The following is a 13,782-nucleotide window of genomic DNA, read 5'->3' as shown; positions in this document are numbered from 1 at the left end:
AAGTATACTACCAATGTGAATTCAAGATAGCTTCAAAACAAACTTGAAGTGGGGCTAGCATTGTTTTTAATCTTTAAAAGGGAGGCACTCCAGGGATGTATTTAGCGGGTCCTGTTTTTCCTAGGTAATTATAGTAAATGTGTGCTTCTAGAGCACTTCCAAAGAGAATGCTGACCGCTTCTCTTCAGCAGAGTAGCTGTGCTCTGCGGGTTCTCTGTGAACGCACACAAACAAGCACAGCACACAACGTACTAAAGCTCTGGCCCCCAGCACCCACCCAGTCCAGGGGCTGCTGCTGTCTCCTGTTTTTAATCATAACATGCTATTCCATGTGTAAAACTTAACATCAACAGTAATGATTCCAGACACCCAATAACGAGACTACTTGAACACAATGTTTATTTAGGATAAAACACATTAAAAAGTATTTGGTTGATTTGTAAAAAGTGAAGGGACTGGGTCTGAGGGACAGGATAGGGGTGAGGTTTTCCAGGTCTGCAAACATTATATCCAGTGGCCAAAGCTGACATGGCAAGGTAGAGGCCACAGCAGGTGGAGAAAGGGCTAAGCATGAACAGAAAGAGCAACATGAGGAGAACACACTTCAGAACAGCAGAGAGATTGCTTAGAGGAAGCCATACCTTCCAGGCATTACTTCAGATTTATAGCAATAGCCCTGCCTCTAGACACTGGGACCCACAAGAGCAGGGGACAGACTGATTCTTCTGGTCACATTTCATGCTAGACTTCTGTAACCAGAGTTCCCTTGACTGGCTTTTGGTCTGAACCAAAGTCTCCAGCGCCAGCTGTTTGGACAGTTTAGGCAAATATACACGCTTTCCACCACTGGCTTTTCAAAATCACTATTGCGTACTTTGGAAGAGGAACCTGGAACTTTGGTTGCCTCCAGACCTCTGACTGCTGGAGGAAGCTGGCATGACTTTGAGAGGCTGGCCACTTGCAAATAAGTTTTGACTGAGGGACACACACTTTTTATCCTACAGGGACTGAAGGAAGCAAATTACAGTACGTTATAGAGTAACCTTGAGTTCACTGTGAGGTTGTGCCTGATTTATAGACAAAATGCCATAATGCGATCTGGGTCATGATGAGAAGAAGTGTCCAGACTTGAAGTTCAATTGAAGAATTAGACGCTGTGGACAGAAAGGAACATAGTGAAAACATGTCCATTGGACCCAGTTCAGACCCATCTCTGTATCACTCAATAAAAAGGGAATTTCTTGGCAAAGATCCCACTTTATCTAATAGAGCCCTGATTAAGAAAGCAAATGAATCCAACCTTTAACAGAGCCTCTTGCACCCCACAAGAGATCAGGGAAATTAGATGCTAGAGTTTTCAGTTTTCTGTTTGTTTTTGTTTCTTTGAGACAGGGTCTCACTATACAACCAGTCTGGCCTGGAACTCATCCTCCTGCTTCAGCCTCCTGGTGGCTGGGATGACAGGTGTGTGCCTTCACCCCCAGTGAAAGGCCACCATCTTATATCACCTTAACACCAAACTCAGCACAAGAGGACTCAGCAGCCCAATTTATGGCCAATACAAAGTCCTGAAGTTATAGAATAAAAAATTTAAAATTATCCATAACTTTTAGATGGAAGAATAGGGATCCAATGGTTTAAAAAATGACACTGGAGCCTGTGGATGTTCTTCCTATCTCTCCCTAAGTTCTGGACTTTTCATATTGAAGCTGAGTGGGCTTCAATTGGTTCCTCCTTCAGGGGTAACAAGCTTCCTGGGTCCCATCTGAGCTGCCCACCCCCAGAAGAAGAACTCCACCTCTGCAGCTCCTGCCATCCTCCTGCAGGGATCCCGTTACACAGCTGCACAGAGGTCCATCCACTCGGCTGGTGCAGATCTGCTCGCATCCTCCGTTATCTTCACACCAGTCCAGTCCTGAAAAATGATCAATAGAGATCAACCCTGAAAGCTCACATCAAAGGGGGGGGGCACTTTAAAGAGAAGAAAGAAAGGGTTGTTAAAAGCAATTGGAAAAAAAGAAAACTTCCTCCAGGACATAGGCAGTCAGCTCATGCTGGTGTCCCCAGTGCCACATCTTCATCCACCAGATCCACATTGCAAGTGATGCACGTCTGAGCCCCCAATGCCCATTGTTTTAGTAATTTATAGTGTGTTTTAAGGAACATACATACTTTTTCTCCTAATAGGCCCCACTGAAATGATCTGTTCTTTGGGTTCTTTTGTGTAATCTGTGGCGATCCTGGAATTTTGTGGGCAATTCTGAAAGACAGAACACCAGAGGGAACATTTCACACAATTAAACTGATAACTTATTCTTCACCATGTTCCCACCTCCAAGAGAGACAGTGGCTCCGGCCTCCAGCACTATCGCTGCTCAGATTAATTAGAACCAATGCATTCTTGATCATCGAGCCCACTGGGACTCTAGGCTTTATGTCAAGCAGAATTAAATATACTCTCCACACTAGAATTAGATTCAAAGAGGCTCTCTGCTCGGGAATGAGAATTGTTGGATCTCATCAGATACTAATGTATGCAGCACCATCTGTAAGTAGCTCTGACCATAATTCACATCTTGATTCTGTAAACATGAGGTAAGCATAAAGCTAGAATGTTAAACACTAGGAGTGAGGTTCTAGTACAAACGAACCTTGGGGACACGGCCTTCGATGGAGGGGACATCGGTCTGGCATGGAGGATATGACGGGTTTTCCCTTCATCCCCATTTCCCCGTTCTTCCAGAGTGTCAGATCCTGGTACAGATCTGATGAGCTATTAATACTTGGATAAACTGTATTCTGAGCCCAGGAGTTTTTCTATCAATGGAGTGGACCTCAGCCTCATGGCTATTGATTTCAGGGTGCCTGACCCAACACATTCCTTGAGATTCTGTTGCTATGGTTCTTAGCCAGGCCAATTTTGTCTCCTCAGAGGATAGATATTCTTGGAGACTCTTTCAAGGGTGTTGTGACAGGAGAGTAAATACTACTGGCATCTACTAGATCTCTAGGCTCATGATGCTCTTAACAGCCCAGAGTGCATAGTCAGCCATCCTCTACAACACCACTCCATCTAAGATATCAAAGACAGCAGGTTGAGGAGCCCTGGTAGAGTGCCAAGCCAATGACCTGGTGACATTTCAGAGACAAAGGAGTAAAAGGACATGGTCACTGCATTGAAAACTGGGGCAGCAGGGAAAGGCTGAGCATTTAATTTTCACACTTACAATTTTACAGGAGTATTTTTCTGAGTCACAGAGGGACACTGCACAGTGAAGATGAACTTCATCATAATCGCCAATGAACTTAAAGACGGTGACGTGAAAACGACAGGTTAGAGAGACCCCATTCTCCTCGATGCCAATGGTGTTATCTTTGATGTTCTGACACCTATTCAGGAAACATAACTGGAAACTTTGCTTCAGTTTTTTTCCTCCTAGAGGTTAATCCCCATCTTCATTTCAAATTTTCACATTTCACATAAAACGGCCATAGACTTTGCATTTGAAAGTGACCTCCAGATTGCCTCAGTGTGTCATTCATTATCACTCCCTCTCCTGTTTATAGTTTGTTTTGAAACATGGAATGCTGCCTTGAGTTACTACCCTAACCACAGCTACAAACTAACCAACTATAGGGACCACTCTAAATTTCCTGAGGCTTCGAGATCTCGATCTGCCCCCTCATAGTGCTGTGTTTTTGAGATAACAATTTAACAAACACAGGATGTGTTCTTACTTCCTCTGTATTTTCTTCAGTTAATTATCGATGTTGGCAGGGGCCCTGATTCAAACCCTATGGGAACTCTTCCCACACATTAAAGGAGGTAGGAGCTGGAGAGAAGGAAGAGCAGGATGGATGAACCTGGAAATTGTTTTGGTTGAGGTGACGGCCTCTTTCCCAACTCCCTTCTTTCTTGTGGAAAAACACCAACATCCAGTCCCTGCCAACACATCCCACACACACAATGATTTGCCTTCGACTATTTAAAAGTTCCCTCAATGCAACCCAGTGTCTTTTGCTCCGGTGTCTTCATGTAATGCTTTTCCCTCTGGGAAACCTTTCTGTTCCTCTTTCTTGAGCCCCAGTCTATGGCACCCCCTCTTGTACAAATATCTCTTGTATGCAAGCCTGAAGCACGCAGAAGCAGGTGGCCTTTGCTGTCAGCAGCACCTTGCTGAGCTCCTCAAGCCACAAGTCCCACTGTGGCTCCAACACACAGCATGGCATGCGGCAGATATTTGAGAATTTTTGTTGCGTGGATGAATGAACAGATGAAATGTGTTGCCTTGGCTGACATGGGCCTGTGGGAGCCAAAAGACTCTTTAAGTGATAAAGATTTAAAAAGGTCTCTTTCTTGTGTTTCTTTTCCCCAAGCCCATAGGATTAAATAGCTCAGCAATGAGGAAAGTTAAAAATTGAAGTTATCCTTCAGCATTCCCGTACCTTTTAGTTTTTGTAATTAGACAAAACACAAGTTGCTTTTCAAAGCAATAGTCTCTTAAAGGCCTTAAGAGAAAAACTAAGTGTGCCCTAGTTTTGCTTGTCATTCCTACTCATTTGGATAATCGAAATCAGTTCAGGGAGTCCAAAGCAGTAATGATCTTCCAATCTCCACAAAGACCTTCCTCCTCAGCCAGGTCCTCACCTCTCTCTCTCTCTCTCTCTCTCTCTCTCTCTCTCTCTCTCCTCTCTCCCATGGGGTCATGGTTAGCTTTAGTTGTCAACTTGACACACCTGAGATGAGGGAACCTAACTGAGGCATCCGTCCATCACAGTGGCCTGAGGGCAAGCCTGTGTCGTGTTTTTTATGGTTGAGTGAAGGCCCTGCCCACTGTGGGCACTGCCATTTTTGGGCAGGTGGTCCTGGGTTGTAATAAGAAAGCAGGCTGAGCAAAGGCCAGGGGAGAAAGCCAATAAGCAGCGTTCCTTGGTGTCTGTGCTTCAATTCCTGCCTTGGCTTCCCTTGATAATGGACTGTGAGCTGTAGGCCAAATGAACCCCTTCCTCCCCACGTTGTTTTTGGTCAGTGGTTTATCACAGCAATCAGCAAACTAATACACATTGGGGATAGTATGAAGTTTTTATCAGAAAAGCAGGGAGCAAGCAAAGAGATCTGAGGAGGAGAGAGAGAGCTGTCTGGGTGCTTCTTTGAAAGTGAGCAAAAAAGCCAAGCACTGGATTCTTCAGTCTTTTGACAACACCTGTCCTTTCCTCTGTCTGGGTACCTGAACAGAAAAGAGAGGTTGTTTGTGTCCCTAGACCTCTGAGATACTGGTACAAACTGGTGCCGTCTCTGCCCTACACATAGTTGGGGAGGGACAACTGGCCCTCTCTGTACTCGGGACCCATTTTACTGCTCATTCATTAAGCATTGTGCATGTTTTCCCATAAGTTCAATGAGAGGAAAAGAAAAAACAATAACCACAACCCTCCAAGAAAGGTTAGAAGGATTGATGGAGTTCAATTCTCTCAGATGATGAACTAATTTCCCACCTAACAACAGTTTAATTTGAAGGTCTTTATTGAGACAGACCCAGGGGTAAGCTGAGATTTATGAACAGGCTCATGGACTGGCTCTCCCTCCCTGGGTCAAATCCATTAAATACTATTTTTAAAATGCTAAATGCCACCTCGTCCTTCAAAGGAGACATAAACTCTATAATCTGGGTTTGTCATTGTAGAGTGGGTCAGATCTTAGCTCTTTTACATTGGAAAACAAATAAGAGGAAGAAACGGGGGATGGGGGAGATGATGCAAATGACGCAGCTGTCCTCAAGACCTATGGGACACCTAATAGTTGCCAAGTCCCTTCCTGTGCTTCTGGAAGACTGAACACCAAATTCAGAGACACAAATGTTTTAATGAAGTCTTTCCTGAAAAATCTCACAACATACCTGGACAGTACACCATGTGCCACATGGGGCAGTTAGGTTCTGACACCTAAAAAAGATTCCTTCTCTGCCTCATCCTAGTTGGTGGCCTTGGCTGAGCTCTGCCTAACTTCTCCAAGGCTGTGTCGTTTGCAAAATAGTGGATGTCTGTGATTTGCCCAGAGTCACACCCTTCTTCTCTTGCAGCACCTTTCCTCCCCCGCCCCCCACCAGCCACAAAGCTAATGCCAATATCTAGAGTAGCCATGGAAGTAGCCGTGGAAGCAAGGGAAGTTCAGTGGTGTGTTCTCCCACAGGCATCAGCAGGTGATCAAGATGGGGGAGCCACAGGCCCTCCCTGGGAATCAGATGTCATCTTATCTTGGTCATGACAATGGTACAAGACTGTGAGGCCAGGATTGCCAGCAACTGACCATGTCAATCAGAGAGAGACAGAGTCAGGGACAGAGAGATACAGGCAGGAGACAGAACAGGAGAGTCTTGGCATCTCTCTGGATCCAATCATCCCTGAATTCACCCACATCTGATTGGGTTTTATAACTATTAAATACCTTGATTTTTGTATGCTTTAATTTACATTGACCTCTACCAGTTATGATAGAAAGAAATCTGATTAATATAGTCATGCACATTAAGAATTCTTGTAGTGGGGTGATGAAATTATTACAAAATCAGATTATGGTGATGTTGTAATCTGTTGATGTACTAAAATGTCATTGAATTTTACACTTCAAGCAAGTAAATTTCATTGCGTGCAAATTATGTGTACAATAACAACAAGATAAATTATTGTAAAATGTATTTTCATAGGTATAAATTGCCTGGCACAACCAATGTTTTTAAGAAATAAACATATTCATTCTCGTCTTTTGGTCTCATATCCTCATTCACTCATTCACTAGATTTTACTGTGTAAGCATTATGTTTCAGGAAATACATAAGGTGTAGGCCTTCAAGAAGAAGCTTGTAAAGCATAAGCCATTATGGTAACTCTGTCCAATCCACAGTCCTATTTTTCATTGTTTTGGTTAACCACATTCAGTCCTAGCACAATAATACTAAATGGAAAAATTCAGAAATAATTCATTCAGTTTGACATTGCCTGCCATTCTAAGTAGTGTGATGGACTCGCATGGCCCTGCTCCATCCTGCCAGAAAGTGAATCAGTCCTTTGTCCAGCAGGTCTGTTCTGGTTTGTTTCTTCATTGCTGTGACCAAATACTCTGACCAATACTAACTTGGAGAGGAAAGGGTTTATTCAGCTTATATCTCCCAGGTCGAAGTTCATCAGGGAGCCCAAGGTAGGAACTCAGGGCAGGAACCTGGAGGCAGGAGCTGGAGCACAGGCCATGAAGGAACACTGCTTACTGGCTTGCTCCTCTGGTGCCTGCTCAGCCTGCTTTCTTATGCAACGAAGGCCCACCTGCCCATGGGTGGCACCACTCACAGTGGGCTGGGCCCTCCCACATCACTCATCAAGAAGATGCCCCCTCAGGCATGGCCACAGGCCAGTCCAATAGAGGAAATTCCCCAATTGAGGCTCCCTCAACCCAGGTGTGTCAAGTTGACACTAAAGCTATCCAGCACAAGGTCCATGCTGTATATGCTACTTGCCCACTAGTCCCTTAGTAGCCATCTCAGGAATCAGATTGGCTATTGTGATTGACTATTGTATTGGCTCTGTATCCCTCACACCATCATTAGAAGATGAAGGGCAAGTACAACACAGTAAGGTACTTTGAGAGAGGCTGCATCATATAACTTTCATTACAGTATTGCAATTAGTATTAGTTGTCATTGTTAATATCTTACCACACTTAACTTAAAAGTTTAACTCCATCATGGGTATGTCATGTCTCTATAGGAAAAAATATAGTATGTATAGGTTGCAGAACCATCTATGGTTGAAGGTAGCCACTGGGAGTCTCAGAATGTGTCCCTTCTCAGATAAAGGGGAACTACTGTATTCTAATTTCTTTTTAATTTTATTGTTGTTATTGTTGTTGTTTGATGGTGCTAGGAGTTGAACCCAGGGCTTGAATATGTACTAGGCACCACTAAGCTACATCCCCGGTCCTTTCTTTTTTTATTCCTGTGGCCATTAATCATTTTCACTTTCAGAATTCCAGATTCCTCTCAAGTTGGTCAAAAGAGGGAGGACAGTGATAATATCACTTCTTTGATCACGGTGATAATAAAGTGCCCTGTATTAAATGCCCTATGACAGGGGATCTCTCTACCACTAACTGGTATGACTTTGGACCAGTTGCTGAATCTTATCTATAAAATGAGACTCATCCAATCTACCTCATAGGGTATAAGGCAGAGAGACTTAGAGGAATGAACTGAATCAAAATGATGGTTCTGTAGGTGTCAACAAAACAGAACGCCTATTGTCTGTGAGGAGCCACTCACCCTCCTTCAATGATGAAGTATCGGAGCTTGTCGTTGCTGTCCCGGGAGGGGGTAGCGTAGCATTTGTTGAGTGTGAGAATCAAGTGTGTGGCGTCCGCTCCAACCACAAAGACTCCCACATACAGCACATCTCGAGTTGTCAGCACGACTTCACCCTGGCGGTAAGGATGTTTGTAGGAGGCATTTTTGTAGAGTGCCATCTTGGTAGTGAAGCTGCCCTCTTGGGTCGGAACTGTCAGGTTAATGACACTAAAAGAGAAAGAGTACGCATGAGGCAAAGAGCCCCGAACAATGCTATTTATCTACTTTTTTTTAAACCTGCCATTTTTCAAGCTAAAAGGCAGAGGAAAGGCACATGCCTTCTAAAGTTTAAGACTACACTGTATAATTTGGTCCCTACACGGGGCAATTTACATTTAAATGAAATAAAATTAAATAAAATAGAAATTCAATTCCTCAGTCCCCTGAGCCACATTTCAAATGTTCCATGGCCGTAGGTAGTTACAGTATCAGAGAGTTCAGAAACGAAGCATTCTCATCATCGGTCTAAAGTATTTAGGTTCCCAAAACATGAATCATATTTTCCTGGTACTTCAAAGACAAATGCTAGCAATTTTGATTATGCTAACCTTAACTGTCAAGGAAAGAGAAAGCGGGGCACAGCCCGTGAAATCCTTTACCTTAGCATAGGCTTCACCACAGAGTCCAAGGAGATCTTGATATCCAGCTCATAAGCACATGAAAATTCCACGTTGATTGTGCGGTCCCTCGTGATGATGTTGCCAGTGTTGTTGGCACTTTCGATCCAGATTGTGTTTTTATACATGATATGAGTGCCATTGGACTGCCGAGCAATGGGAGGTCGGAAATCATTAAATCTGAGGGTATGTGCTTTGCATGTCAAATCCATCTCCCCAAATAGTAGAGAAATGGCTTCATTCCATACAGAACCCAGAGGCCAGTATAAATCTGTAAGGAGCAAGCCTCAGCACTGGCTGTGGGGAAAGATGTACTGCAACAGATGTGGACAGCACCCTTCAGTGTGATAAACTTGAATGCCTGTGGAAGGCTGATTTCATGTACCACTGAATTCCAACTACAACTAGTTATCTGGAGGAACTCGGGCTGGGAAAAGCATGGAGTACTGGCAATGCTAGGTAATATAAACTGAATCTAAAATTCCTTTTCAATACTTAATTTGAAATCTCTCTTCTGCGAAACCTTTAACCGGATATACTTATAAGTAGATGCATAGAGGTAACAACAATCTTGCAGATATATAGAACAAAAGCTATATTGAACAAAGAGGGCACTGCAAGCCAAGGAAAGAAATGCACCACTTAGAATGCTCTTTGAGTTCAGTCAGCCACTTAAGCACCAGATGATGATCGCCTTGACTATCTTTCATTTTCCACACACTTTCTGCTCCTGATGCTGACTTTAAGGATGATCAACGTGCAAATTCCAAGAGCTGTCACTACCTGGGCCGGATACTCTTTCCTGCCCTCCTTTCTCACCTGCACAATGTTTCCACAATTCCCTTTGGTGTTGTTGATCTGGAAGGAAATGAAATCTTCCCCCTCGATGCCAATGCACTGTCTGTCATTGATCCTCACGCCCTCCCTCTCAAAGCCCAGCTGGAAGAGCTTGCACTTAGATATGGACACTTCCATCTGGGCTGCCTTGCAGGTCACCTCCGCATCAATGATGTCATGTGAGTCTGTGGGAACAGTTCGAGGAAAAGCCTGTCAGTGGGAGTTGGTCTTGCTGCAGGGGTGAGACGAGGCATCCAGGACTGTGCATCTCTCAAGGAGGGAAATGATCTCCACTCAGAGGCTGCAAGCATTTCTAATTAAGCTTTGATCACACCAAATGAGTACATGAATTCATTCAAAGCAATAACTTGGGCGTTGGTAGAGGCTTATTAAAAAGATAAAGATGCTAATAAAGTGCCTTTTGTCTTTTCTTTATAAACCCAGGCCTTCCTCCCACATATACTACTAGCAGGCTCTTTTCTGTAAGTGACACACAGAATCTGTCACAGTGGGGTCTGGCTAAGGAGCAGCCCCCAGGAAGAGCAGTGCTGGCTTGACCCTACCCATAGCTCTGGCTGAACCCAGCTCAGCAGGAGCCCTAGAGTGAGCACAGTAGCTGGCTTAGGGATAAGTGCTGATGTACCAGTTGACACTCACCTCTGAGTACATAAGCACTCAGTAATAAGCACTACAGAAACACAAAAAAGTATTTCCATGTGCTGAGGTAAAGTGCATTGTCCCTTCCTAGGGAGCATTCTAGTTTATTAGGATTTCCTTCTTGATTGGTGGCAACTATAGTACATGCTTGTGAGTTATTTGGTTCAGGAAAGGTCATGAAGCCAGAAGGCAAAGCAATTCCCCTTCAAGCTGATATCCAAGTGAGGACAAGGGCGTTTCTACCTCCAGGGGAACTAAGAGTAGGAGAAAGACCAGACAAGGAGTGCTAGCCACCTGCCGTGCACAGTAAACATTTTAGTCTATCTCTAGGACCAAAAATCTCTGGGCCAGATAAAGCTGGCTTGAAGCCAAGTCAAGGACCCTGGCACTCTTCCCCTAATTCCCTCATGTTGGCATCAAGCCACCTTAATTTCTTCACGAGACTAAAAGACCAACTTGGGTCTCTCTGACATTGAACTTGAACTCACATGGAACTGGCTGACTCCGGAAATTCACATACAAATTTGCATGTTATGATTTATTGAAGAAACAGACTTCAGAGCTGTCAAATTATTTCCCTGCGCTAAAAGCTTTGCTGTTTGGGTTTTTAACAGATAGAAGACAACACATGCAACTCTTTCACTGAAGCTTTCCTATGCCCTTGTCAGGCCTCCTCACTGGGCCTTCTGGGTGGGGAGGTATACTAGTTACTCACTGTTTCCATAGGGGGGCGGCTCAATGCACCCACACAATTCCCCTCCATTGTCCAGCTCACAGGTCCTGTTGGGACAGTCTGCCCCGACACAGGGGTCTTCAACCACTCCTGCTAAAAAGGAAAACACAGAAACACGCACAATTTGATTTTCACACCTACACACGGTAGCTTTACATTGCACTCCAGATCTGACACAGTCTAGTTGGAAATGGCCAAATGGCAGTTACAAGTTAACAAACAGGGCAACTTTCCAGAAACTAATGGCAAGAATTAGTGACTAGGCATTTGCACTGTGCCTCAAGCTTCAATTGAATTAGTATGATTGATGCTCACAAATACTCCTCAAACTGAGTATCATAGTCCCAGCTTACAGCTAAAACTTGCCCAAGCTCATCTGTGATGGTAACTTGTAGAAATAAATAAAATACACAGATATTTATCTGTCAAGATATACTAATAATTAGTGCACTTACCGTGCCATATTATAATTACTTACATTTCTATTTTTAAAGTAACATCCAAATAATTTGTCTCTCTATTTGTAGTACCTAGCCATCTCATATGTAGTAGTCAATAAATATTTGTCAATAATGAAAATTTGAGAGCACATAAGATTCCAGAGAGGCCCCTCATAGCCAGACTTCTTTGATTCTGGTGTACCCATCAAGACTTTTTGGATTCATGGTATACCTTCTCCACAGACAGCTACTTGATTTCATTAAAACAATAAACAAATAAAAAAAAACTACAAACGATTCTCCATTTAGATTGATGGTTTTGTTTTGCTAGAGGGAAAAGATGATAGATATGATGAAAGCCAAGAATCCAATGCGCAAGTGTGTTATTATGAACAATATTTCTGTAACAGACAACACTTCCTGTAGATATTCAACATCTACAACATTCAACATCCACTAACTGAGAGCATTCCCTTTAGGAGATTCATTACTTCCTATTATGATAGAAGAGTCCTTGTTCAACACCATTGGCTAGTGCTAAAGAAACACCTGCTTAGCATGAGCTAAGTTCACTTCCAGAGTTTTTATAGAGAGTTTAGAAAGGACACACATGGGGCTAGAGAGATGGCTCAGTGGTTTAGTGCACTGACTGCTCTTGCAGAGGATCTGGGTTCAATTCCCAGCACCCACATGGCAGCTAACAGTCATCCTTAACTCCAGTTTCAGGGGATCCAACACCCTCTTCCGACCTCTGAGGGCCTTGCACAACACAGGCATACTTACATACATGCGGGCAATACACTCACGCACATAAAAATAATAAATAAAATAAAAAGAAAGGACATACATGTCAGTTAGGAGGAATAAGCTGAAGAGATCAACTGTATGACATGGTAGTAATTAATAACAAGACAGTGGATACTTAAAACCTGCTAAGCAAAGCTGGACATGGTGGCGCACACCTTTAATCCCAGCACTTGGGAGGCAGAGGCAGGCAGATCTCTGTGAGTTCGAGGCCAGCCTGGTCTACAAAGTGAGTTCAGGCCAGCTGGGGACACAGGGAGACCCTGTCTCAAAAAGCCAAAAAAAAAAAAAAACCAAAAAACTACTAAGCAAGTAGATTTGAAACACAGACACACACAGATACAGACACACAGACACAGACACACACATACACACACACACACACGCCTTACTGCTAAGCCCTTCTAATTATTTGTGGTCAAAAGTACAGAGATAGCTCAGTATCATGCCTTAATTTCTAGAAAGATGACTGAAGGAAAGCCAATCAGCATCATTTCAATGTATTTATTTTTAAAAGGCGCCTTACTATAAGGACCCTATCGCATACCCAATGTGTTCAATGTGTGACACAGTACCAAATGCAGATTGAGAAGTCAGCATGTGGTGTAGATGCCTAACTTAGGATAAGAATGACCAATAAACAACAGAAGCAGAGAACAGTTTACAGCCCACAGGAAGAGGAGCTCACTTCAGATATGGTGGTCCATCCCCCAACTGGCACATCCTTTGTCAAAAGGAAACTTATGTTTGTGTATACATATAGATCCAGACAATTTTCAAAGTTCAAACACTTAATTTTGAAGTTCAGATTTAAGTGTTTCTTATGAACACAGTAAAGTAAAATATTTGCTACCGAGCAAACATCCAATAAATTTGTAATTTTCTTAACAGTTTCTAAAATCACTACATGTATTTTATTTAACTACATCATCATTTTTAGTTTCTGAATTGAGTGTACTCCCACACTTGATTATAATTAGTCTATAGACTTACCAGCATGCATGTGTAGTTTTGAAATGGTCCTGAATACATACTGATTCTGTTTTTTTATGTGTATGAGCATATTGTCTGCATGTATGCAAGTGCACCTGTGTCATGCAATGCCTGTGGAGATCAGAAGAGGGCATTGAATTCTCCTGGAACTAGAGTTATGGACAACTGTTAGCTGCCATGTTGGTGCTGGGATTCAAACCCAGGTCCTCTATAAGAGCAGCCAGTGCTCTTAACCACTGAGCTGTCTCTCCAACCCCACATACTAGTTCTTATATGCAGAAAGAATTGGTGTTGTACACCTGGCTACAAAC

The 13,782-nt window shown here is 43.2% G+C and overlaps 1 protein-coding gene across 1 annotated transcript in view; it reads right to left on the bottom strand.

Moving 5' to 3' along the window:
* Positions 1–434: 434 nt before the first annotated feature.
* The window catches only part of Tecta (tectorin alpha), a 79,909-nt gene continuing 66,561 nt past the window's right edge, over positions 435–13,782 (bottom strand). Inside the window, exons 17-24 of the mRNA XM_008826017.3 lie at positions 11,217–11,327; positions 9,827–10,029; positions 8,990–9,153; positions 8,310–8,558; positions 3,228–3,390; positions 2,173–2,260; positions 1,799–1,915; positions 435–1,154 (exon numbers count right to left, since the gene is read on the bottom strand). Of these exons, the coding sequence (XP_008824239.1) occupies positions 1,051–1,154; positions 1,799–1,915; positions 2,173–2,260; positions 3,228–3,390; positions 8,310–8,558; positions 8,990–9,153; positions 9,827–10,029; positions 11,217–11,327 (1,199 nt within the window). The 3' untranslated portion in view covers positions 435–1,050. The remainder of the gene's footprint in view (positions 1,155–1,798; positions 1,916–2,172; positions 2,261–3,227; positions 3,391–8,309; positions 8,559–8,989; positions 9,154–9,826; positions 10,030–11,216; positions 11,328–13,782) is intronic.

The sequence above is a fragment of the Nannospalax galili genome, unplaced genomic scaffold (assembly GCF_000622305.1).
Source record: "Nannospalax galili isolate Female #2095 unplaced genomic scaffold, S.galili_v1.0 scaffold229, whole genome shotgun sequence".
Classification (NCBI taxonomy): domain Eukaryota; kingdom Metazoa; phylum Chordata; class Mammalia; order Rodentia; family Spalacidae; genus Nannospalax; species Nannospalax galili.
This window is presented reverse-complemented; position numbering and strand designations above follow the sequence as displayed.